Source organism: Cebidichthys violaceus, unplaced genomic scaffold (assembly GCF_023349555.1).
Source record: "Cebidichthys violaceus isolate CVI_PGR_0920_01 unplaced genomic scaffold, fCebVio1.0.p SCAF_20, whole genome shotgun sequence".
Taxonomy (NCBI): Eukaryota; Metazoa; Chordata; class Actinopteri; order Perciformes; family Stichaeidae; genus Cebidichthys; species Cebidichthys violaceus.
In genome coordinates this window covers 6,706,606-6,734,593 of record NW_027176373.1, presented here as the reverse complement: position 1 = coordinate 6,734,593, position 27,988 = coordinate 6,706,606, and the positions used below count along the sequence as shown (strand labels likewise).

The window sequence follows — 27,988 nt, the reverse complement described above, 5'->3', positions numbered from 1 at the left end:
AGCCACAGAGCACTGCTCTGCTGTTACTTAGCGCTGCAATTACTGCTGTAAACACCATCTACATGAAGACTTCCATTGGTTAGAATCTCAAAGATAAAAACTGGATTTGTAAATAACAAAAAAACAAATTTTCGGCATTGACCTAAAATGCTTTGACTGGTGCTCCGTTTTTGGAGTTGACACAGATCAATTAGCTGGTTGATATGAACTGAGATGTGCTCATTAGTCATAGGTCAAATATGTCTTGAACAAATTTCCAAAGCACAGAGAGGAAGAGTAAATGATGGTGCCTGGTTCCCAGACAAAGAATGCTTTGAATGATCAAAAGGAGAGTGTCATTCAGAGGCTTATAGAGAAAAAGGGATGTGTTTCATTAATGGTAAAAGCAAGCTGATATGCATCACTGATTGGCAAGATGCCTGCCGATTGCAGATAACAGAGCGTGATGAAGATGGGAAGAGGCTGGCTGTATGGGATCAGGAAGAAGCAAACAAAAGAATATAAAAAGAGCTACAAAGAGGAGCCAGTGGCAAGCCTAGCGTTTTATGAAGACTGACGAAAAATACCAAAGATATTAAAAAGGGATCAAGAACATGGTGAAACGGTTGAGAACAAAAGGCACAAGGTTTTTCAAGCTCAGTGGGAGGCCAATTTATTGGAGCAGATTGCACCTCACAGCAAAAATAATGCCAGTAGAATAATGCTGACTCTTGTATCTGAGTCCTATACACAGAAACGGATTGGTCTGAGGTTTGTATGCGTATCCTCAGCATTTCCCATTGATGTATAAGGAAAATGGCAATGCTGCATGTCACTTGCACAAGTTTAATTTGATTGTGAAATGGCTACATTCATACCTCGGAGGCGTTTCATTTGACTGAAGCATAAACCATTTTGAGGTTGCCAGCTAAATCAGCACAATCATATTCTACAAAAGAAACTCTATAGCTGTCCTAAAGGAATTGGTGTAGTCCATCCAGGTTGCATACACGCAAACAACCAATGTGAACTGGAGCCACTGTACAGACTGCAGTGCTGACATGCCAAAGAAATGGCTTTTCTACAAAAATGTATAGCCCCAGGGAAATAAATGTTACGGTATATGCTTAGCAGCATCAACGGACACGTTGACTCATTGGGATATTTAGGGGGTAGCTGATAAGCTGGTGGTGGGTTTTATGTGAGGGATGGAGAACTTATATAAATGAAAAACATGTTCGGAGTTCACCAAAACTCATTTCATTTCTTTTTTTTCCTTTTAAGCAATGCATTTTTCTGGCCACTTTTCAATAAAGCCCATCTCTGTGGAGTGTACAGCTTAAAGTGGTCCTATGAACAGATACTCCAATCTCCTCTGTGGAGCTTCCCAGCACCTTCAGGTTATCTTTGGTCTCTTTGTTGCCTCTCTGATTAATGTCCTCCTGGCCTGGTCTGTGAGTATTGGTGCTCTCTTGGCAGGTTTGTTGCGGTGCCATATTCTTTGTAATTCTTTCATATTTAATGGTGCTCCCTTCAATCATGCTACACTTAGATTGCACACAGGTTGACTTTATTTAACTAATCATGTGATTTCTGAAGGTAATTGGTAGCACCAGATCTTATTTAGGGGTTTCATAGCAAAGGAGGCGAATACATGGGCACGCACCACTTTAATATATATTTTTTTATATATATATATATATATATAAAATATGATATATATATACATATATATATATATATATGTATATGTATATATATATATACACATATATATATATATATATATATATATATATATATATATATATATATATATATATATATATACACACAAAAAATATACTTTTTTTTTCATTTTGCTTCACCAATTTTGACTTTTGTGAAGGTCCATTACCTAAAATCCAAATAAAAATATTTCTTTATTTCATAGTTGTAATATAACATTATAGAAAAAATGCCAAGGGGGTAAAAACATTTTGCAAAAAAATTGCATAACTGATTTAATTGAATTGTGTTTGTAGATGTTCATTGAATCAAGTTATTTTAATGAGTGATGTCTCCATGTTAATTGTGAATGGATACAACTATTATCTGAACTGTGCTTTTGTGTTTGCCATGTTTTCCACCTGGTGGCAGGAGATCGTTAGGGCCAAGTGGGAACACCTGGGTCCGGTTCCCCAGTCTATAAAGCCCTGGCTTTCACTAGTAGTCACTTTCTCTCTTTCTGCTGTGCTGCTGCAGTTTGCACTCTTCTCCTTACAGGCATCCATTTGATTCAGTATGTTGCTTTAGTTTATCATCATACCTTGTTTTGCACCTTATAAGACACACACATCCATTATGATCCTCATGTATACTTACACCACTGATTATCCCGACATCCACGTCTTAACAATTCTTATTTGGCATCTTCATTTGGTTTAGATAAAGCTCATTTTTGTTAAATGTTAATTTGGTGTGAAGCCCTTTTCGTTATGGCCTCCTGAGCCAGGTCACAACAATATAAACAACTGAAATAATATAATACCACAGAGACATTTTAAATTGGTTTAAAGAGAGATATACATAGTGCTTATATTCAGTATCATTTTCGTGGATTTTGAAGTCTAATCTTCAGTGTGCTTGTAATATTAGACTACATGTTCTCAGACACGGACGTCAGATTCATTCAACACTATTCAATACAAGAGACATTGTGTGTAATTAAGTTTAAAATTGTGTCTTTCACAAGCCTACAATTTGTCCTGCTTCCTAATCTTAGCTCCCTGTCATTGATTTGAAGCTGCTTTTAGCTGTCTAGCTGTCACTATTCATCCATCAGTCATAAAGCTTTGGATAAAAGCGTCTGCTAAATGACTGTAATGTAATGTAAAAGCATAGGACACTCTATTCCCTAATTATCCTGTGATCTTATATATTTATGCTATACTTACAGTATATGCCGCACATTATCTGAATAAAGTTTCATCCTGTTTTGAGAGAAGTCTGTAAATTGGTTTAAACACTGAAGCAACATGTTTAACATTTTGCCAAATTGTATCTCCAAGCAGATCGGTGTCAGTCAGTGTACTTTTTAAGTGCCAGAACAAAATGTGTGCACAAATCTAAAATTATATATTATGCTTGAGTGTGAAATCAGCTTTAATTACATGCCAATCACTGTCAAGTAAATTAGATTCATGGATTTGGAGTTAAAGTTTTAGACATTTTTTTTTCTAAACAATATCTTAACTCAAAACATTTCCTAACAGCTTTCAAACTGTGCCTAACTGTGTGTCTCGAATGATAAACTCCTCCTGGCAAAATAAAGGTCTGCAAATGCAAAGTACACCCTTGTGCCTCTGAAGAGATGTTTGTGAAAGTCAAGGTTAACGCCGCATACATAAAGCACAAAGTAATTGTCATGCAGAGACTAGACCAGGGCTGCAGACTGTGAGATAGATTAGATAACACTTGAGCTGACGGAAGCATCCACAGGGCTCCCGTCTTCTGCCAGGATCCAGAGAGGTCAGGAGATTAAAGCTTCAGCTCAACCAGAGGGAAATGTGGTGTATCTTATGGTCAACAAGATCCTTCGTGGTAGATTATAAATTGATCAAGCAGCATTATAAGTATGACATTCAAATGAATCAGGCTTTTACAATTAAAGTGTTATTTTCGGACTCGTAGGCCATAAAATCTCAAAAACACAAGATAAAGATTTTCTTATTAATGAAAGACTGAAAGATTGACTTCTTTTAATGAATGTCAAGATCCACTAGTGCTGTCCCAAATCTGCTTAGTAATAAATAACAAGGAATTATTTGAGAAAAATGAAATGACCTCGGCTCTCTTTACAGTATAATGCTGAATTAGTATCTCTTACATTTTTATCTGATTTTGATGCTCCAGTTCTCAATGTTTTTGTCTGTCAGGACAATCAGTTAAGCTCATAAACCGTGAATAAGATGGAGCTAGATAAAATACTGGGAGTTTATCAGTTAGCAACCACTGTCTTCACTGTCACAGCTCTGCTGCTTCAATAAGCCTCTGCCATGTTAGTTTTTCTCTCCTCAGCCGCAGAATGGCAGCCATATCTAATTGGCCCATCTAATTCCCTTCTCTGGTGTGTGTGTGTGTGTGTGTGTGTGTGTGTGTGTGTGTGTGTGTGTGTGTGTGTGTGTGTGTGTGTGTGTGTGTGTGTGTGTGTGTGTGTGTGTGTGTGTGTGTGTGTGTGCATATCCGTGTGTGTGAGCATGCACCATAGAAACCATCTGTTCACAGTGAGCTAGCATGAGTCACAGACCAAAACGGAGCCATGGCATCTGGGGGTATAGCATCCACTCTCCTCCCCGCGCCAATCCCTCCATGCATATCTCTTTCCGCTCCTTTTTTTTTTTCTTCCTCTCTCCCCTCAACTCGTTTTGTCTCATTGAATTTGCTTTTATCCCCACATCTGCCTTCAGCTCCTCTTCTCCATCAGCTGGCGGCTCAGTTTTCCCTTCCGTTTATTTGATTTTCACCGAAAGAGAAGAGTGATGCAGGTGATAACGCTTTAATAATGCTAAGTTTGGTTTGGTGATTGAGTTTCCATCATGGAGTCAGCATGGCTCAAAGGCACAGGCTTCATCAGCTTCCTTCTGCTGGATTCTCCCCTCAGCAATGTAATGGAGTCTGTCAATCACAGCGGAATTAAGAATGTATCCCTATAGGTTTTTTACAAGCATGGATGCTCTCTCTCTAATGCGCATACACACATCCCTGAAACACCATAGGGGACGTCAGCGTTTGCATTAAAGGGAGGATTGGTTTAATGGCTAATCAATGTCATATAGAGTAACCTGTAGCACCCCTAGATGCTAGACAAACACACACGTAATAGCATGCATACTTATATGCAAACAGGCGATAAGAATCAATCAAGGCCAGACCAGTTTAGCTCAAAGTCACCTGGGTGTGTAAGTTCCATTTTTATGCTCACGTATCTGATTTGTTTCACTTAAAATAATCTGCAGTGTGTCTTGAAGGCTAGTAGTTTTTATTTCACAATAAAACACATCTAGTAGTATCTAGCCATGCAAATAGTTTTATTTCACCAACTTTTTTTTTTTAGATAAAGTATATCTTTGAAATGTCTACCTTCATCATTTGTGGTGTTCACAGCATTGGAAATCAACAGAAGCTGTCAACACTTATTGGAACTTTTTTCTGCCTATAAAAACTACTATACTATACTAAACTATAAAAAGTGTGTGTGTGTGTGTGTGTGTGTGTGTGTGTGTGTGTGTGTGTGTGTGTGTGTGTGTGTGTGTGTGTGTGTGTGTGTGTGTGTGTGTGTTCAGTGGATTAGTCCAAATAACCGGGACATTGTGTGTGGAAAGAGATTATTCAGCCTTTTTTAAATGTAATTTTTCAACGCTGTGAGCACAAATTTCCATTAACGGCACGTTTTTTGGGGTGGAGGCAGAAACTGTGTGACTGATTTGGGCAACCCAACCCTTTAACATTGTGATTCTGAACTGATGTCTGTGCAAATTACATCACATTCTCCCATTCCAAGTCGTTTTCCTCTGCCTCTCCACGGACACATAATGCCATTTGCACATATACAGTGTGTATATATATATATATATATATACACACACACACACACACACACACACACACACACACACACACACACACACACACACACACACACACACACACACATCTGCATGTTACCCATTGATCAGAGCAGGTTGACGAGCTACGACAGTGGGGGAGTTTAAACTCTAGGGATCCTTCCTCTAACCCACTTTACTGGAGCCTGGCAATCCTTTCCTCCCCATCGCTCTACTCCTTAATGATTTCTCCTATCATCCAGAGCCCTAATGGAGTCTGTTTTGCTTGCTGATCAATGGGGAAAACGAGGAACTGAGCCTGGCTCTCTGTCAGAGGGAGGTGCTGGGTTGCTGCGGCTCCCTGAACATCCTTGATGGAAGCATGTGTGAGAACTCATCTGTCAATCCTTATGTTCTTTGATCTGAGTTGGAGCTCAGTAAGAGGGGGCAAAGATCCCCGAGTGGTCGAGGAAAATCTTGAATAATCACCACATGCATACATCACGTACTTCCATACATGCACAAATAAACACATATTAAACAAAAACAGAGCCTTTGGAAATCAGAAAATGAAGAATCTCACTTCATTTTTGTCTCCACATTGGTATTTCACTTCTTGCTTCGAATCACAACATCTGTCTACAAATGGTTTGTGAAGTGACTCAGAAACATGCTGCAATATTTCACACATTGCCTTGGGCAACATAAGGATTTATAAATGCAATTATTGTTGGATAAATTTGACAATATCTAATATTCAAATCATGGAATAGCTTAACTTTGAACGAAATGTCACCCCTATTTTTTTCAGTTTTCCTAAATTGCCCTGGGGACAAAAAACAAAGTCTCAGCATTTCATCATCATGCAGTACTCAAACGTTTAGCTTAAAGCACTTGCAATTTTTTTTTATATCCAGCTTGTTTCATACACAGTAATGATTTAGCAGGAAATATTAGGAACAAACGGGACGAATGAATCCAGGTTCAGAAAAGAGAGGAGTTAGTTTTTAAAGCTTTTAAAACATTTTTTTTAAATGTTTCCCAAATAAAGGTTAGGCAAAAAGGCATCAGACAACCCTTTGGTTAAAGCTCCACACTAGGAGAGACAGAGCAGGAGCGACAGCCCAGTTTAGTCTTGAAGGTTGAACCAGAGCGAGAGTTCAAATGCCTCGCAGCGAAAGGTCAAAAGCACCACACAGAGTCAAAAAGGGGAAGTTAATGTTCCTGCTCTCCCCTCCTGCCTGTCACACACACACACACACACACACACACACACACACACACACACACACACACACACACACACACACACACACACACACACACACACACACACACACACACACAGAAATGAACTTCAAAGGACCTGAATCTTTTGCCTCACATGTCTATCATCCTTTACTCCATTTTGGTCTTGCCATGCTCCGAGCAGCAGCAGTTCAACAGCAGGAAGAGGAACATTGTGCTGCAGGCTCTACTTTTACAACTTCTAGTCTTTTGCATTCTGCTGGTGTGTGTGTGTGTGTGTGTGTGTGTGTGTGTGTGTGTGTGTGTGTGTGTGTGTGTGTGTGTGTGTGTGTGTGTGTGTGTGTGTGTGTGTGTGTGTGTGTGTGTGTGTGTGTGTGTGTGTGTGTGTGTGTGTGTGTGTGTGTGTGTGTGTGTGTGTGTTTACAGATGTGATATTTACAAAGTGGTCAAAATGCCCAAGGAGTTTGGGACTACAGGTGACACTGGAGTAAATCTGGACATTCATATTGGCAGCTGCAATACACAATATGCTAACAAGCATGAGTTTAGGTCACTGTTACATTGTGTATGTTTTACCTTAAGAATTTATTTAGTTGATGCACTGTATAATAAAAGTCTGATATACGTTGTTAATTAATTTGTGATCTCTGGTCAGAAATGTACAGCAGAATCCCATTTCATTGATTAAAGATATTGATATTTGCATGGTCATTTTATTTATTTATTATCTGCAAGAAAGGGAGGCTAAATTCAATACTGTCAATTGAGTTGCATTTGTCTCCAACAACAAACTAAAACAGAAATTGAAAAATCTAAATATTGAGCTGCAAGCGCAAGTTAGTGGCATATAAGCACCCAACTGTCATGGAAACTGGGTTTCCAGCCCATTACTGTTCTGCTGGTCTTTTAACATTATGACTGGACAAATGTACTTTAGATGCTGTAGGGTATTACTTTAAGGATCACTTAAGCATGTTGATTGCTACAGTGCCACAGCTTTTAAGATCTATTTAAATTATGTTTGAGATAAGGGTTTAAAATCTAGGAGGAAATTTAAAGATGTGTTCTACAGAAAATTCAGGTTGGTGGAAAACCCAGTGTGGAGAAAAATCATGTCACCATGTGCAACTGATTCAGTTCATGTATGAGAATATAGAGATCAAAAGACAAAGAGAGAAGAGAAGTTTTTACTATTGCTGCAGCTAATGATTGTTTTCTTAATTCATTGATTAACTGTTTGGTCAGAAAAGAGGAAGCTTGAACCGGTAAGTGCTTGGCATTTTTGCCTAAAGAATGACTTTTCAATTAATCATTTCCGCCCTATTGCGCAGACACATGCCAACACACTTGGTCAATACTCACAATGCAATTAGAGCACTACTCGTTGATTGAGGCCTTTAATCTATAATGGTCCAACCCAAACATGCAGAAACCATTTAATGTGTAGTCCTGTATGAAATATATTAATAGATTTGGTAAATCTGGTGAATCTCCACATTTATGCCACTTTTATAAAAAATAAAAAAAACACTGCTGTGGAAACCCAAGGGAGTCCTTTTTATCCCGGTGCCTCCCCCACATTACCGCACAGTTTGTATTAATTTCCAACCAATGAGGGAGCGAAAAGGGGGGAAGGAGGGAATGGAGTGATGACATAACAGGGGGCCTGACATGCGTGAGAATGGAGGTGCTTACGTCAACTGTAACTGGGAGAGGAAGAGCAAGCATTCCCTATGTAGGTCACATTAAAAACACATGCAGCTACAAATTCAGCCAACTAACAACCAGCCTGCCGAGCTGCATTGAAATCCCAACTGTAAGTACAGCTCCAGTTCTCTGTGAAAATGAGCACTATCAATACGATACTGTTATCTCTGCTCATGCTGACTGAATTTGCGGCACAGACCTAGTTAGGAGCCTGTGCTATGTTATTTTTTTCATAGATTTAAGACAAAAAAAGCTGAGCTATCAAATGGGGGAAGTGTCGTGCCCTTTCAGTATATGTATCAATGATTCATCACAGTTGTGGGAAATTTATATTTTCTACTTTTCATAAAGTAAGTCCTTCTGCCTTCTTATCTGTAATATCACACCAACTTTGCACCATGTCGTCACCTTTTACTCATGAATCTCAAGAATCATCCTAGAGCAAATTAAGCAATTCCGTCATAATGTTCCACACATTTAGCCTTAATGATAATGATTTTAATTAATGAATATTGGTGCCATCTATTTGGGCCAATCATGTGTGATACATGCACAACACACAGTGAAACTTGCATGCATTCAAACGTTGTCTAATCATAATACCCAGCGATTAACGATAAGTTGATTGCATTGGTAATGTCTATTACCAGAAATATTCCTTATATTGTGTCCTCGTGTGTTGCAGAAAATGTGCTTTGCAAAACTGCAGCCCTACAGTTGTTATTGACTTGGTGCTTGTGTATGAAAATACAGAGTGAAGAATAAATTGTAACAGGGTGGAGCACAGGAAGAGGAAGCAAACTGTAACATAATTAATGTGGGAGGGGGCTGTTTATGCAAACTATATGCATAATGGGATAGAAGAAAGCAATGAACACAGTATGGTGATGCTAATGAGTGGACTCACGGTGAGCTGTCCTGCAGTGGTCACTCTGTGTGCTGTCAGCAGAGTGGACCGAGGAGGCGGATGAGATGCTGGAGCTCCTGACGAAGCCGAAGGCTGCCAGGCGGCCCGCGGGGAGGCGGCTGGAGCTGAAGCCTGGGGGGCGCAGGCCTGACTGGCTTGCTTTGGGAAGCGGGGACCTGGCGGCCATGGCCTGGGGCTGTGACGCTGCAGTCGCTGGAGCAGCAGGAGGAGGAGCATTATGGGTAAAAACCTGGTTATCTGTTCACAATAAAGAAAAAGCACAATGAAGAATCATGTTGTCATTTATTATTCGAAAAAAAAAAACACTGTGAAAACCCAAATAATACTACGTATATACTGTTAAATTTACATGGGGTGTCCTTGGATGAACTGATATTACAGCAGCAGCCGGACAGTCAGCAGACAATAGCAAACTAATCATTCCCTGCATTTCAACTTATCGGGTGACCCTTTGTTAAGCACCGCCTCTATGCTGCTAGTCCGTCAGGCTGTCAGAGCACCCATGGAGCCCACACTGTCACTTATTGCACTCCCTGCAGAAATATTATCAAATGTTTGGAAAAACGAAAAAGCTATTCCAGAGAGAACTGGCTGAAGGGTATCCAACATGCGCTTGTAGGATATATCCAGGATGTCAAACTGATTCAGCAGCGAAAACGGGTTGAATAGATAAAGACAGAAGCTAAAGCCTACAGATCACAGTGTAAAAGTGAACCAACAAAACCGGATAGTTGTTGGGCTCTGTTCAGAGTTGGCCGAAGCTACGCTATGATTGGCTAGTCTGCGTTCGAGGGGCGGGACTTAGCTGCATTTTGCTCACTTTGTTTGAGCTGAAGCCTGTGGTGCTGAACGGACAGCGCCACAAGAGTAGGGAGTAAAAGTGTGTGTGTGTGACTACTGCAAACTCATTAATCACCACTTACATACCAACAGCATAGCCTTGATGTTTATTTCCCCTGTGAATCATTCATCATCCTGTGTTGACTAAGCTACCATTGGGCACCACAAAGTTTTGTGTTATGACTCTGATTGCTGCAGCAAGCAAATATGATAACAATGTACACAACAACCTGGTAACAGCTGCTTTTGGCTCTGACCGTGCTCACAGACTGGGCTGGCGGCCAACAGCTTCCTAATGCCAACACTGTTATGACGTTCAATATGACACCCACAATTTAGGACACAGATTATATATATTTCCAATACATACATACACTGTGTTTGCCTGTGTTTATAGTTCATTACACAGTCAGGAATTCCTCGTTATTATAGGTATTACATTGATTCTGCACTTATGCAGTTGCTGCTTAAAAGCCGTTCCTCTACCGTTCAGGACTCAAAACTATATTATAGAATATTAAAGGTTGATTAAAAGAGAGAGGAAGATTAAAAACATATTGCCAGTGAAAGAGAAAGAAAAGACCTGGAATCAAAGAGAGAAAGGGAGGATAAAAAAAGTAATCTTAGCTCCAGTGAGCAATGGAGCTCTCGGTAATCTATGGTTTCCGACAGCCAAACAGATGAAATGTGCATGAACAACCAAGACTGTGCACATTTACACACAGTGGGCAGTGGGAAAATCCTCAGGCCTGGGAGAGAAACCCCAGCCTGCAGTACACGGTTTAGATCCTAGACAGAAGAGAAGAATTATCCCCTGCTGGCTGCAGAGATAAGGTAGGAAGCCCTACTTTCCTCAACTATTTGGCACAGCTGTGGGCTCCACATGCTACAGGGGAGCCGCCGCATCAATACAAGAAAGGAAGAACTCTGAGAAGGAGAATTCAAGCTCTGTTGGTAGAGAAAGACAAAGTGGGACAGTGCGAGGGAGAAAAGTCTCCAGTGTATCTCCCCTCCAGCTTCATCAGCGCCAGTGTTCTCACTTATCACTTCCTTTTTCAATATCTGCCTGTGTGCCACGGGTTCTGTTTATCAGATTTGAGCTCGCTCCTCTTGAGTGAGAAGGTCAGGATCATTAAAGATAAATGTCCTCATTTTCCTCCTGCCCCTCACCACTCCATTCATCCCCTCTGAGAGACGAATGAGGGAAGTGAGCCTGACAAACACCTTCAGCCTAGATAGCACTGAGCTAAGCTCCTGTTAACTGAAGATACATATTATTCATAACAATCTAAAAAGGAATTGGAAGGGAATGGAAATATTAATATGACTTTGACTGTCTTTCTGTTCTGTCCTCTGGTTTGTAGTTTCTCACTTTCTTATTCGTCTTTATTTGCACCTGCAAAATACACTCTACCTGATAAAGCAGCTCTCAAAACTACACAAATAGGACAAAAATGTATAAAAGTATGATTTTGAAAAGGCATCATGAATCACAAACCCTGGGTGTTTTCCTGGGCTTGCCGTTTTCTCCCTTTAGCCATTCCAAAGATTTGAATAAAACTTTCCCCTTAGGTCGGAAACACCACCTACAGTCTCTCAACAACCCCTGAAAAATGAAAACATCTTCCAACCATTGGCTTTTACTGATCGAGAGAGCACTTACTTACTTGAGATGGATAATGTAAATTGGGTTCTGAAAAGTCAATGGGACAGGCAGCTGGGATAAGCACTATAACGACCAAGCAATTTTAATTAAAGCCCAAGGTGAGTTGCAGCAACCTGCATGGATTTCCTCCACAAAGCGTTAAATTGCATATTATTAAATGTGATACTTGAGTGCATTGCAATCTCTGTGGAGCTACCCAAGCAAAGCACGGGGCGTCGCTGCTGTGAAGACGGGAGGATGAGAGCCTCAATATGCAGAAGTTACAGTAGCTTCATCACAAACGCCCTGTCCTGTAAGTGGATAGTCCTCATTATCATAACAATAGACAGTTTAAACCCTACATGGTAATTATGTGAGTAGTGAAAGTACTTTGACTGCTATATACAGTATAATTACTATAATATGTGTACGCAAGATGGAGCGATTTCCCTTCACAAAAACCTGAAAAGTTGTAACTCCCAGTGATGAAAAGAACAAAGGAAACATAAAGTGCTTATTGGCACGTTTTTAAGGTTTACGGCTCAGATTTCTCCAGGAGATGGATGAAAAAAACAACAAAAACAACAGAATTCCCTTAATTACATAGCCTACAAGAACTGACACACACAATGTTGACCCATGCTGTATATACAGTACATATTGTAGCTAGTGTTTATCCATGCGGCCTCTTTAGGGCAGGGTACAGCAGGGATGAGAGATGATTCCAGCAAGAAGATACTGGCGTTACTTAAACCTTAATTGCTTTGCACTTCAAAGTCTGTAGTTCCCAGAGGGCCAAGCAACACTGAGACGCCATACATATGTATTAATAAGGATTATGATAAGGAAGCCAGGCAAATCATAACACTATGCTGATCAATTCAGTATGTGCAGTTTTGTGTTATGTGTGTCTTTGAGTGCACGTATGAACACGTATGTCACACTCAGTGAGAGAGCAGATGAAATATGCATGGAAGTGATAAACGGCATAGCCGGCTGATGAGCAAATTCCATACTTGGGTATTCTAGCGGCAGCCGAGCTGTAACGTAAATCTGACTTCAGAAGTCAGAGGTGGTATCTGAATTTGAATTTTGCTGTGTGTAGAGAAAGTGTGAGCAAGCTTTTATGTATCTATTTAGTTTTGTAGATGGCAGCCTTCTGGAGCAGTCCCCTCAGAGTATTTCTTTCTTAAAACCTTCCAATCAGTTTAGCCAAAAGAAATCTCACAGAATGTATTTTAATAACCTGCCTTCATCTCAGGCCAATATCGTTGCTCTGCTCATTGCTACAAAAGAGAAGAACGATAAGGTGTCTCTCTCTGGTGAGACTAATTTAAGGTTGCTGAAATAAAAGCTGACACAAACTTTAGCTCAAAACGGGCCATCTCCGTGTTCTTTCTGCTCTAAAACATAATTTGGGGAAATCTCTTACCTGTGTTATCTTGGTTTTTCTGACTGGTTGCTGGGCTGACCGGTTGGACTGGCTGGCTGAAGACCAGTGCTGACCTCTGATTTTGACTGGGCCCTCTGCCCTTGGCTGAGCCCGTAGTCGTCCTGTTGACAGCTCCCAGACCCAGACGCAGACCTCTGCCTGAGCGCAGGAGGCTGCCGCTTCCTCCGGCCCTCGACTGCAACGCGTCCTCAGCTGTACTCCCTTTAAAACTGGCAGATCTTCCCACCTAAAAATCAAAATAATGAAATCAAGTTCAAAATCCTATCATTGAAAAATATATGCTGTATGCTAGGCCCCGAGACTGTAATGAAAACTAAGTCATTTAAGCAAAGGCTCATAATTAATGTGAATAATGATAATACTGAGAGCATTCAAATAATTAATACTCTGTTACTTTTTTCATACATGCATTTGTTTGCTATGACTGTAAAAAAAACACCTTGAAGCTTTTACATGTAAATAGTGTGTGTCATATAAAGTCCATGACACATACATGCTAATGTGTTCACCAGGAAAGTCGGCTGCCATGACATGTTAAATATTGTGAATTTTGCCTGTGGTATTGTGGACAAACTGGGCAAAAAATCATTTGATGCTACCTTTATTCTAATTCACCAGCACCAAAATCATACTTTACATCTATCATTGCAGCCATATAGTCTGTTAGTCATCGAACATTCTGTATGACCAAAACAAATTATTAAAATATGATGTGGCTGATCATGAGTAGTAATAGATAACAAGATTTCCTCCATCTTGGAGTGTGTCCACTTAATATGGCTGATGCTGTGAGTCAAAGTCACAAACAGCCTGACGACATGCAGGGAAATTGGGATGTTAAACTGTTTAACACCACCGGGGTAATTCAAGAGTAAGTGTTGTCTCTCAGCAGCCTGTGTGCTGGACAAAATGCCAACGTGCATGCAGTGGCAAAAAAAACCGTTGAGAACCCTCTTGTCCCTGTGGGCTTTGTACTTCAAAATGCATTAACTATTTATTTCCGCATGTTGGTGTTTGACGCTGTATGAGTATGAATACCAAATGAAGCTATTTAATCAGAATCAATAAGGGATAATGAGCAGCTCTTGAGAAAGTGGGAATAAAATACACAAGATCTGTGATCAATTATACATGTTTTACTGTGGGATAGAAATTATGGACATCAGCTAGTGAAACTGACAGAATCAACTAATTTAACAGAAGAGTCTTTGCACTTAATATGTTTAATATAATGTATATCATAAAGCAATTAGGAACTATCATAATTAAATTCTGTCCCTTCACTGATTGTGTGATTGTTAGTAATAGTGGATTGTGCTTAATCTGAACAGGATAGAAAGTCCTTTATATCCTATAGTCCTATAGAAGTCAAGTATAATGCAATCTTCATTCTTGAATGAAGAACGATTTATAATTAAAAAAAACAACAACCTTGAAATCAGATACTTATAATAAAGCCTGTACATAATGCTCACCTCAGAAGGCGCCCCGTAGAAGGTGTCTGCTTTGCTGCCCAGTTTTGGGGGTGCCGAGTGGCTGTGTGTGTGTGCCGGGGGGACGGTGTGTGTATGTCCAGGGGGCTTGATACTCCTGCTCAGCATTCCTGATGGGAAGAGGTTTGTCTGCGTCTCCTGGCGGTACTTGTCATAAAGCAGGTTGGAGGCACTGAGCACTGGGGCTCCTCTGGTTTCTGCATCGGGCTTGGATGGATCTTTAGCGGTGTCTTTAAAGGAAGTGGTTGTTTGGCCGTGTGTGTATGCTGACAGCCTGGACGGTAGAGAGGATACCTGATAAGGTCCATCAGCAGCCTGGGGCTTGAACTGAGGATTCTTTCGGACGTAAGTAATGATTTTGGGCCGGACTCCTTTAGGTTTAAGCTTAGGTGATGGGGAGCTCTCTTTAGGGCTGGAGTTGTGGTTAGAGCTCTGCTGGTTGCTAAGAGGCGCTTTGGGGATTCCACTTGTGCTTATATTGGTTTTGACTGGTACTCTCATGCAACTGTTGCCATAACCCTGAGCTGATGTTGTTACAACAGGGTTGCATCCTGACGGGATGTGTCTAACCACTCCAGGGACATTCCTGGAAACGAGGTACATGGAGGGCTGCCGGCGTGGTGAACCCTGTGGTGTCCTGAGAGGGGAGTGGGGAGGGGTAGATGACCTGGAATCAACCCCCATCCTGTTGGGACTAGAGCAATACCTTCTGTATGTGAGCTGAGTCTGGGGTCTCTTCTCGAAAGTGGAAGGATTTGAAGGACTTGAATTATACCATGCAGTTGTGGCTGGCTGTTTTTCTGCAGGTGGAGCCTCCCTCTGGGCTGCCTGATTGGGCTGCCTGAGCTGAGAACCTCCAGGTGTGCTGTACAGGTTGGAAAAATCCGATGGTTCCCGTAAAGACGATTTCGTAAACTGTCTGTTTGACCCACTACTGTGTGAATCTGGAGAGGGTTTGGGGGAAGATGGTTGCCCTGTCTCAGCTTGATGAGCATTGGTCTCTGTTAAGCTCCTCACTCTTCCCACTTCTGTCTGACAAAGGGGTCTGACGAGCTGTTGCCGTCGCGGTGGCATAACCCTTTCCTCAAATCCTGCCTTCCTCCTTTGGCCCAGCAACCCGTCGGAGGTCAATCCATTTCTATGATGACTTCCCTCGTCCTGTCTCTGATCCTGGCTGTAGTATTGAGGATGGCCTTGTTTCTCCTGAGGATGCGATGGTGGGGAGTTCTGGTTGGCATCTAAAGGGCCTGCCCTTCTTCTGGTCTGGGCTGAGGTAGTGTGGTTTGTATTGGGATAAGGATTGGTCTTAGAGTTGGACAGAGAGACGAGAGACTGCGCTTCTCTGCTACTATCCAGAGCACTCGACAGGCTCCCACTGAGGGAAACAGCTGACAGACTGGAGACAAACACATTTGTCTCAGACTTGGACTCCTTCAGACCTCCCTTCCGTCTCTCCCTGTCTCTGCCTGGCCTGGTGTCCCTTTTCTCTAGTGAGCCTGTCACACATGTGTCTAGCTCTTCAGTGCTGTGACAGGCAATCCTTTTCTGCACCTCTCTGCCCCCCTGTATTCTGTTCTCCCATTTGTTGTTGTCATTGTCATTTCTCCTTGCGCCGGTCGAAGCGGAGCTGGCAGTGGAGCTTGAGGATATGGACATGGGGCCCTCATCTTTACCATCCCTCATACTTCCTCCATCGTCATCCTCCTCCTCCTCCTCCTCCTGATCCCTGTTTCCCAAGAATGTATGTATCTCCCGACACTCCAAAAGCTCAAACTCTCTGAGCTCAGGCTCCAAACATTGCTGCTCAGAGCCCCAGATCACTAACTTGTTGGGGGATTCGCTCTGCGAGACCAAAGGTGGTATGGAGCTTGTGCTGTAACCTGTGTCCTCTGTGGAAGATAATCGATTGGCATTATCATCCCCTGATTGGGGGAACTGGATCTGTGTTTTGTTCCCAATCTTCTCTCCTCTTTCAACATTGACCCTCAGTCCCTGTAAACCAGTTGGGATGCTCATGACGGACTGATTCTTTTGGCGTGCTCAAAGACACCTGCAGTGTGCTGAGGCCATCTATGGAGTTACAAGCGTTTCTTCACTCGCTGCCTCACCTCTTCAGGGTCTGTTTGATGATGGCCCTTCAGTTGATTATTCCAAGGGCCAAATGTCATCTCATGGAACCTTTTTCACTTCAACTCGCCACTTAACTTTCATTTACTGTGAGTCAGAAGAGCTGTCTTTGTATGGCTCTTCGGGGAGATGGAAGTCTGTTCAATCTGAAATAAAAGAAACAAAAGGAAACCGTAAGAAAGGGCAACAAATAAACCTGAAAAGCAGCTACTTTTGTAGAACCCATTCTACAATTCATGTCAGCGTTTTCTGAAATCAGCTGCACACAGCACCCCTAGTCTTCTTCTCTTTACTGGCTGCCTTTGGAACAAAAAGACAATTGAGGCACGAGAGGAAGTGATCGTCTTGGAATTACCTTGTTTCTATTTTAAATGCATTTTTTTCAAATAGTCTATATTTAGACAAACACTAAATACAATTCATGTTGTAACCAGTAAGAGTATAGTGCAGCATTGCTAATAGGAATGCAATTATCAAACGACGATGTATGTTTACTAAAGAAACGAGAAGAGAGAGAGAGAAATGGCAGATATGAGGCTACAGACTGTTTACATGTAAGTGAAAGAATAACCCTGGAGATATCTGATGAAGACAGGCAAAGAGGAAGAGAGGGAAGGGTGTAAAGTGTTTTGTAATGAGCTTTTTTCCTCATGAGACTTTGAAAAAGAGAAGGCAGAAGGAGGATAGGTTAAAAACATGTGCAATAACGGTATGTTTAAATGGTTTTATAGAATATACAACGAAAGCAAACAGTGTCTCTAATATGCTCAAGTGCATGCATGTTCCCAACATGAAAATGATGTATGGTTGGTGGATGTCGTCACAGGCAAGGAGTCAAAACATCCAGCTCAGGAGGAATAAATCTATACTGTAGGTCTGATTACTGCAGGAAGGTTTACACTCTTCTCTCAACATGTCGTCCTTAACATGCCATATGGCTGATTTAGCCGATGCCACAATTCGATTGAACACAGCAACAGCACATCCTGCTCTGTGGAAAGGAAAACTTCTGCAGTATGTACAGAAAACAAACAAAAAGGGTGTGTTGAATGTGAGTACAGTTAGTAACTGACTGTATGTGGTGCCATTAAAACATGTACAGTCAATAGATGAGCAGATGGCGGGTAGGGCAAAGTTTGTTTTTATATATCTTGTGCAGGACTGTTTAATCACAGCAGTATATATATATATATATATATATATATATATATATATATATATATATATATATATATATATATATATATATATATATATATATGCGCATCATTAACGCATCAAGGAAAACTTTGGCTATTCTGACAATGACTGTTATGTTTTTGATCTCAGAGGAAACACTCTCTTAGTCTCTTTACATTTCAATCTCTTAATAATTATGCAAGAGCTCTATGAAGAATTCTCCTTCTGCCTTTAACCAGACGCATTAAAACCGCACAATTTTAAAGGACTCTGTGGTTTGTTTTCTTTCCTACATCATATACACAGAACTCGTATAGACTGAAGTTATGTGTCTTCAAACAATCACGCTGAATATTTGAGTTAGTTCAATTAGAACTCCCACCCTCTAATTATATGTGCAGCGGGGTACTCTGTACTCATTAGCAGGTGCCTTCTCCATGTGTCCTGTGGCAGTGATATCAGTGAACTGCTAAGAAGGCAGCTCTCACTGCTTGTGGCGCATATGATGCAGCACCAATAGGGTGCAAAACTACAGTTTGTCCAAATGCACTTGGAGGAAAAACATTCAAGGGTGTGATTTGTATTCCTGAAAGTCACCTAAGAAGTAATTTCAAGATATTTTCCTGAAGAATCTGTTAAAAAGAAGCTGCTGGAATCTCTGTGAGCTGAAAAAAGGTGAAGGTTGTTTTACTCAAGGTTTGAAATTCTGAAACTTTTATGACCAAATAACATTTAACACTCTTTAACATAAACTTTGACGTTGTTGTAATGTTCACTTGCCACTGTATTATATTTTATAAAATGATCATTTATTTACTATACTAATAATATTCAGCTTGAGATGAGATTGCAAAATGGTAGAGGGAAAATTCATTGTGGTAGACAAATAGACAAACAAAATTTATTATAACCAGCACACTGTCTTCTGTACTCTGTGAACACTGCTAATATTTACCCTTAGCTAGTGCACACAATCAAATAATAAGCTAATTATAAAACACAATTTAAAGAGGCGGGGAGGGAGAGGGACGGGAGACGGAGAGAGACAGAGAGCTGTAGAGAGAATTCTCTGAGAGGACATGGTGGCAGATCAATTACGGCACTGATGTAGTACTGGAGGTTGTGCTGATGACAGCAGTCTTGAGAGGCTGAGCGCTGAGTTTGGTCACAGTGGCTGAACCACAATAAGCTGCACACCACCTTGCAGCAGAGGCAGACAAAAGCAATCTGGCAAAATCCTAAACATAATCAGACAAAGAGCCAAACAACCTGTCTATGTGACTATGTGAGTAAAATGACCTGTTGTGATGATAAAAAGTGTACAGAATCAAGTGTATCTTGGGATGCTTCAGGAGACATGCATTTGAGAAAACAGGTTCTGTCATACTTCCTTTTATTGGTGACATACTTACTTAGATGTAAAAAGCATCACAAGGGAGTGAGTGGATAAAGCAGGACTGATGTTGGTGAGGGGCTTTCCTTTGACTGGAATATGTATTATGCAATTACAGGTGTAACAAATGTGATCTTTGATCATCAAGGCCCTTCTAGAAACACTGCAAAAAATTAGAGGAAGTACACAGGGGAACCATTTTTGGCTGTAGGAGTTGTGTATACACTTCTGCCAACAGTGCTTCAAGCAAATACTGTAGCAAATGTATTCCTTTACCAGTTATCCACAGTGAATAAATACAATAGAAATCCTTCTTGTATGAATGCTGGATTGGAATATGTAATGAATGTAGGCTTTGTTTCATCTTTTGTTTCAATGGATTGACGCAATCACTCTGTCTGAATTCCTCTGGGAAAACATTCAACAGTCCTGCTTCTGTTGTCATGGAAATGCCATATCCCTGGGAAGCCGTCCTGACCCCAGCGTCTTCCATCAGGGAAGAAGGTCGCGTTAGAAAGAGATGGGCTGTCCTGAAGGTCAGCCATGTGCTTTTTCACAGCTCATGGATACACTCTGCTATGCAACGCTTTCACGTGTGAACTCACACCCATGCATGGATATCGGTAAATATATATACATATATATTACATTACGGTCATTTAGCAGACGCTTTTATCCAAAGCGACTTACAATTATCTATCTACCGTAGGCACAGCTACAGGAGCAATTTTTGGGCTAAGTGTCTTGCTCAAGGACACATTGACATGAGACTAGCGGAGCAGGAGCCGGGGATTGAACCACTGACCCGCTGATTGAAAGACGGCCCTGCTCTCCACTTAGCCACGGTCGAGAGAGAGAGAGAGAGAGAGAGAGAGAGAGAGGAGAGAGAGAGAGAGAGAGAGAGAGAGAGGAGAGAGAGAGGAGAGAGAGGAGAGAGAGAGAGAGAGAGAGAGAGAGAGAGGAGAGAGAGAGAGAGAGAGAGAGAGAGAGAGAGAGAGAGAGAGAGAGATGAGGAGGAGAGAGAGAGAGAGAGAGAGAGAGAGATTTCCTCCCCGGGTACATACTACTCATCTAGGGAGCAATCATATCCCAGCAAGTGGAAGATAGACGGGTCGCTGAAGTGAAGGAGAGCATGGGCAGGATAAGACCATATCTCAGCAGGATCAAATTCAGTTAAAGGAGGTTTTCACCAGGCTCCTAACCTATCAAGAGCTGCTCTGAACCGTAGAAAGCCCTTCTCAGAAGGTGGAAAATGACGAGCTGAGAACAACAACACGCTGGAATGAGGGCTAAATAAAATCTAGAGTGGAGTAGAATTGGAAAGAGAGAAAGGCCTTCCCCATCTTTCTTTTTCTTCTCTGAATGTGAGCGCGTCTGTGTGGGTGAAAAATGAGACACAGACATGTGGTGGAGAGATGAGACATGCAGATGGATAAAAAAAAAAAAAGGAAGACAGTTGAAGAAGGAGAGCTACGGCTTGCTAATTAGGCTGATGGAAGGGAATACATCGTACCTCCATAGTATGAGCTTATTATAGCCCCGTTTCTCGCAGAGACGAGACAAAAGTGAAGTAATTATTGGCTGACGGTGACTAAGTGGAGAACAGGGCCGTCCTTCAATCAGAGGATCGGGGGTTCAATCCCCGGCTCCGGCGGCTCCACTAGTCCGCATGTCGATGTGTCCATGAGCAAGAAACTTAACCCTAAATTTGCTCCTGTAGCTGTGCCTACAGTATGATAGAATTTGAATTGTAAGTTGCTTTGGATAAAAAGCATCTGCTAAAATAATGTAATGTAAATTTATTTTACCATATATAAATTGCTAATGAGCACTAAATTGCTCCCAATGATGAACTGTAACTTATCCATTTTTATAAATTTCTGTTCTGCAGGTGGTGAATCTCATGTTAGCCGTAATAATCCAAGTGGTATAAGTGGACTGTATGAAAATGATTAGGAGGGGGACATGGGGTCAGAGAAGGGTTTTTATTTATTAATTTTGCGGATGGGAAGGTAGTCTGAATTGTTTAGGGAGGCTCTTTCAGATTTAATAAAAAAATCAAATGGGTACAAAGATGGATTTTGTTATGATATTTAACTCTGTGCTTTTGAAACTGCAGGCCTGGAAGAACACTCCCAGCCAAGCATCATATAACAATCATACATCTGAGCAGGATGTTTGCCATAAATATAGTATTTTGAGAGTTTGTGGGGGAGGGTATTGTATTTTTTAAGTCAAGTGTGGTCCAAAGAACGTGTGATCATGGGGAGGTTATTGCTTTTACAAAATGAAACACAAGTTTCAACCCCCCTACCCACTCGAAGCAATTTTTGTTTTGATAGAGAATCTAAATATTAGAGGGATTTTTAATTTTAACTTTTTTTCACTCAGGGAAAGAAAGGTGCTGCACATAATTTAATTTTAGTTGAAAAAAAAAAAGCTAAATCGCAAAAGGAACTTGCCAAAAGATTTCCGTATATTTCTCTCTCAAAGAGCCTGGGAAGTCAAGCAAGGTAGGAAGTGTAAAACAAAGCTCTTTTTTAATGTGAGTGAGTTGGTTTACGTTTTCAGAATCATGTGAACACATGTGACACATAAAGACTGTATGTGCATATCAGTGCATTGTGTCTCGCTGGGACAGGCTTACACCTGCAGAGACAAACAAATCGACACATGCGCACACACACACACACACACACACTCTGAGCGCCTTTTGTTGTCGGTCCAGCAGCACATGTGGCTATTACAGGAGCCATTTGTCTTTGGCACTTTGCTTTATTCTCTCCTCCCCCACTGGAGAGCAGACAGGTTTATAGCTCTCTGGTCCCAGGGGAACCCAACGACACACACACACCTACACACACACACACACATACTGTGCCATCTCTTTCATCCACATATACACACACACATACATCGGCAGAGACGTGAATTCCAGAACACTGAGATAGAAGCAAAATAGATGGAGGGAACACAAAGGACAGAGTGGTTGACGTGTGCGTAACCATAATTTATGACTCCTGGGTGTTATCACATGACATAATTAGATTTAGTGCAGGATTTACATTAAAATGCACTGTAGCAGTTATTCTTTAAAGATGAAACTCCAATCTTCTAATACAATACATGCTGTTCTTAGCAAGCATGTAATTAATCTCTAATGACATCAGCCTTGCACACTTTCCTTGTGTGTGTGTGTGTGTGTGTGTGTGTGTGTGTGTGGTGTGTGTGTGTGTGTGTGTGTGTGTGTGTGTGTGTGTGCGCCACAGAAATATGGATACATGTAAGACTTTTACACATTCACATATAAAAAAATATATAAAATAAACGACAAATGATGTATACACAAAAACAATCATCCATTTTGGGAGAAAATGTATAGTATTCCTTTCTTTGGATTCTATTCCCACACAATCATCCTGCAGGATAAAGCTTAGTGAGTAAGTCTATTCAGAAATAAGCTAAGCTTTAGTCATCCATTCCTTCTCCTCCCAGCTCTGTCAGCCACACAACACAGACAGAAATAGCACTGAAATAAGCTAAGAGCTCTGTTTCACAGAAGACACAATAGACAGCCAGTAGACAAAACTTTCACAGTAGTGATTCACTAAACTGTCAAGTGTTTGTATGTGTGAACCTAGCAACAACTCACTATGCATACAGCAGAGGATCACCATCACAGAGAGCAGTGAAGCCGAACTGGGAGGTATCCAGAAGTATTATCCTCCAGTTGCTCTGCACTTTTTTTTATAGATGTGGCATCAAAAAGCAACAACAGAGCTGCTCCTTAAAAATATCTTTGCTTCCCTGACTGCAGCACAATATAGCTCCCAGCTGTATTCAATTAAGATTGGTCCCTTTAGTTATTCCCATCTGTTTTATTGGTATATTTAAAAAAAATATAATGATTCATGTCTGTCTCTCTCTTCCTCGTCTCTTCTCCCTCCCTAAATCTTTCTCTTCCATCTTAATAATACACAGTTAATGAGGCAGGGCAAAGTGATCAATCCCATTTTCATCTGTATGGGTTTGCACATCAGCAGACAAAATCTGCCCAAATAATCCTCCTCTCTCCACCTTTGTCTCCCTCTATCCCGCTCCATTCCCACATACACACAGTCGGACGCCTTTTTGATCCCCATGGGAAGTCAATTCTATATCGCAGGGGGGAACTGTAACAGGATTTCTGTAGATCTCGGGTCAGAGTGGGTGGTCATACCTAACTGAATAAAGAGAATGAGAAAATCAGATCATCTGCAATAAAAGCTGATTTATATCTGCATGCACGCGGCCATGCGGTATTTGCAACCTGATATGAAATCATCTGAAAATCACAATATGTCAATAATAGAATTTAATTAGGCCACAGCGAAATGAAAAAATGGTTCACACATCCATCCATCAAGTATTTTTCACACTCAAGGTTTGTCTCTTTGTTTTTCACACAGCTGGAGAGATAAACTGCATTGTACTAAAAAAAGAAACGGATCACGAAGAACATTAACACCTAAACTAACGCGTCAATGTACGCTTGCACATGTGCATTGCAAAGTTACTCATTCAGCGGCGTGAGAAGCACCTATACACACACTCTGGCAGTGACTGTCGCTGCAGCAGGAGCAGAGACAAAGAGGCAGCTTCACACTGGAGAAAATTTAGCTTCTGATGAAAAATCTCTTTTGGCAAGTACTGGGTATGAATCCTCCACCGAATCAGACATGGTCCTGCTTTTCCTGTCTGGTTTTGCTGTGCATATGCAGCCTCTAAGTATGGATTGTAGCTGAGATGGATGAAGGAAAGACAAAATGTGCAGGAAATGAAAAGAGAAATGACAACGAGAATGAGATGAGTTGAGAACAAAGCAAAGGGAGCCGAGTAAAGAGATTAGCGTGATTAGAAATACACTGACTGCTACAGCCTGGAGGAGAGAATTAGGAGAGAGAGAGGAAGACAAGAGACCTTGTGTTTATTGGTTCATTGAGCCCTGCAGTTAAAACATAGATCCAGACAGGGATGGCATGGAGGAGAGGAGAAAAAGGGTGTCCGTCCAGACTGGTTGCTGTTGCACCGCATTGTTATTAGCAAAGCCCCTCCACCCACTACCCTTACTCCTGTCGCAGAGAAAAATGTTAACTCTTGCATGACTGTATGTGGGGACAAAGAGGAGAGGAAAGGAGTACACTTCAAATGCAAAAGAATTCACCGATAGAATTCTCTGTGGGACCGCAGGGAAGTTGGCACATGCTTACACTCACACGCACACACACATACAGACATAAAGCTGGCAAGGTGAAGCAACCGAGACAAAGAAAGCTGAGTGCAACTTAGAGACAGGCTGAGTCACTTCTGTTTATTTTAGGAAAATATGATAATAGAAAAAAATGAAACTGCAGAGAGCGAGGAGGGGAGGAGATGAATGGGGATGTGGGGGATTCTACTTTGTATTGAAATGTGTGAGTGTGTGTATGCATGTGTAATGTGGCAAACCCCAGGGGTGTGGGGGAGGGGAAAACTGGCAAAGGATCAGTGAGAGGTGAGCAAAGAATAGCGTGAGCTGAGGGTTTTTTAGGGTGGTGATGATGTGCAGAATTAAAAAAAAATGATATGGTAATGGTTTGAAAGCGGTTGTGTGGGTGTCACAAAAAGACAAAGGAAGGTGAGAGAGTACTGAATGGGGCAAAAAAGTCCTGAGGAATGCTGCTCAGTTTAAGGATTCAAATATGCTGCCGTTTTGACAGAGAAGTTCATTTTTCAATGTTTGTACAGTCTGGAGAAGTATCATAAAAAATGAATGATTCTGTGGCTTTTTACAGTCAAGTTAAGAATAGCACTTACAGCTCTGTCCCCCCCCCACAAAAATGCTGCTGCACAGGCTCCGTTTAGTTTCATTCACAGTGTAGCATTCGTTTGCTTAATTTAAACTTAGCTTAATTTTAATGCAGAAACATTGTGAAACTGAAAAAAAAGTAACTGATTGCACAAATTCAGAAAACGGATGCACACACATACACACAAGTGAACAAGGTCTTTCATGTTGACTCCAGGACGGGGAGGTGTGTGTGTGTGTGTGTATGTGTGTGTCATCAGCGGAGGCGTGTCTTTCTGTTCACCCTCTGATGTCCTGCCTGTGACTGCAGGGGAGGAGCTACAACAAGCTCATTGCCACCTTCCAGACAAAGACAGCGTGGATTTGAGAGTGTGTGTTTGCATGTGTGTTGACACTTTATTCTCTCACACACACACACACACACACACACACAAGTACCATCCTCATACTGAGCAAAGACAAGCCTCCAAATTGTTTAATTATGAGTCACAACAGTGAAATAGCTGAAGCCTCCTCCTCATACTGTCATTCCCTCTTGTCTCAACATACACATTCAGCTACTTTTTACAAACTAAAATGTTCACATAAGTATTCTACAATATACAGACCACTGTGGTATCAATTATAGCACAACACCTTTGTACAAATACAAGTGAATTAAAAAACAAACATACATTAAAATTGAGAAGCATACTGACATATATCTCCTCCTTTCTCCTTCACTTCACTTATTTCAGTTTTCTCCCCCCCTCCACCTTCTCCTCTCTTCTGTCCTATAAAATGACCTTGAAGGTCTCCCCGCTACACTCAAGGGCTTTGTGACAAACTGTCTTACCTGCACAAGCACTCACACAGAAGCACCTGAGCCTGAGCACTACAACAAAACACACACACGCACAGACACTGCTGCAAGTGGTTTTCCTGGCAGAGATCTGCTAAATTGATCGCTGTTCAGTCATTGCGGAGGTCAGATGTAATGAATCAATCACACATGCATCACCATCTAGTACAGCAGCTACAGCCAAGGCCACAGGCTCTGCTGCCCTGTGATGGACTGGAAGATCCATAGACCTGGGAAGTCTCTGATATTGGGATCAATAACGGCATCAGACAATTCCAATGAAAAACAAAAAATGCACTTCTCGAACATATTTTATGCACATGAGCAGAATCCATCGACCACGTGTCGGGGCAGCGCAGCCAAATGCTAACCGGTGGGCTCACAGTTGCAAAAAAGACAGGGAATCTGTTCCTTCTGCACACAGTGTTGAGGACAACTTGATCATCAGACACCGATCAATCAGAACAAGAGACAAGAAAGATCTGCCCAACTTCACTTGATCCATCCCTTCCTGTCTTTCCTCTCCCGACTCCCTTCTACTAAGTAACCTATAGCTGAAGCTGAGGAATTGTTGCAAAAGTAACTAAAGCACATAAAAACACTGAGCATGTGACTCATCTGGCTTCGCACCTGAGTTAGAAGATGCTAAAGAATAAGAGTGAGATCTTTGAGTGTGCAGCTGCAAGAGCAACTCATGCATGCCTTTACGGTAAATGAAGGTGAAGAGAATGAACAGGCAATATTTTACAAAATGAATACTTCTATCTTTGCTAAATTGCGCAAAAATATTTCCCTGATGGTGTGATCAGTCCCAAAAGAGAGCAAAATTCAACTTAACATTCTTCACACACTGCTCATACTGCTTGCAAAACCACTTCCCCTTCAATTGTTTAAGTCTGAGTCAGGATAACACTAAAATACCACTACACAACTATAAAACAACTGGCAGATTTCTTGGCATGGGAAAACTGCAAAGGATGGGGCTTTGAAATATATATTATTTTAATATTTTTTTTTCTTTTACTTGATGTCAGAAAATAACTACTAACGGTAGCCTAATAGATACAAATAATGAATAATTATTCTTACCAAAAAGAATACAGACGTCTCCACAGTATCTTCGTTGTCACCTCTCAGTGGATCATAGCTGGAGTCAGGTCTAAAGCCAGGATAATCTGTGTCTGATCATTAGCATCACCCAGAGACGCGACCTGCTCCATCAATCACACCGACCTGCTCTTCCCTGTCTGACCTCACTCTCTCTCTCTCTCCAAAACCTACTGCTCCACTCACAGTTGACTACGCACATCTGCTGATCAACTTCCATTTAGCACTTTTTTTGTTTTTTTTATAAACAGGCTGTGAAATGTCACAAGCTGCACTGCATCGTGTCTGCGATAACAACATGAGGAGATCAATATTTCGCTGAGATTGCCCAGCGAACCGATTCAGCACCAAGATCCGGTTCTCCTACGGGCGAAATACGTGCGCCATAATCTTCAAGAAAACCTACGCTGGACTCCGAAGCATCGCTGCAAAAAAGATAGCCCGCGGGGTGTTTTCAGCTGTGCGACTTACCTTCGGGTTTGTGTGATTCGTTTAAGAAAAGTCGCTCAAATGCAGTTGGTGGCAAAACGAAACACAAGCGTGTCTTTCCACTCTTTCTCTCTCTCTGTGTCTCTCTCTGACTCGCAGTGCAAGGAGAGAGAGAGAGAGAGAGAGAGAGAGAGAGAGAGAGAGAGA

At 41.4% G+C, this 27,988-nt stretch overlaps 1 protein-coding gene across 3 annotated transcripts in view; it reads right to left on the bottom strand.

Moving 5' to 3' along the window:
* Positions 1–27,926, bottom strand: part of mtus2a (microtubule associated tumor suppressor candidate 2a) — a 43,621-nt gene extending 15,695 nt beyond the window's left edge. For 2 of the 3 annotated variants that reach the window (XM_068715907.1, XM_068715909.1), the window contains exons 1-4: positions 27,824–27,926; positions 14,861–17,151; positions 13,365–13,611; positions 9,427–9,684 (exon numbers count right to left, since the gene is read on the bottom strand). In XM_068715907.1, the coding sequence (XP_068572008.1) occupies positions 9,427–9,684; positions 13,365–13,611; positions 14,861–16,894 (2,539 nt within the window). In that variant the 5' untranslated portion in view covers positions 16,895–17,151; positions 27,824–27,926. Of the gene's footprint in view, positions 1–9,426; positions 9,685–13,364; positions 13,612–14,860; positions 17,152–27,334; positions 27,433–27,823 lie in introns of those variants that run through there. The other variant, XM_068715908.1, reaches the window with a different exon arrangement.
* Between the last annotated feature and the right edge of the window lie 62 nt (positions 27,927–27,988).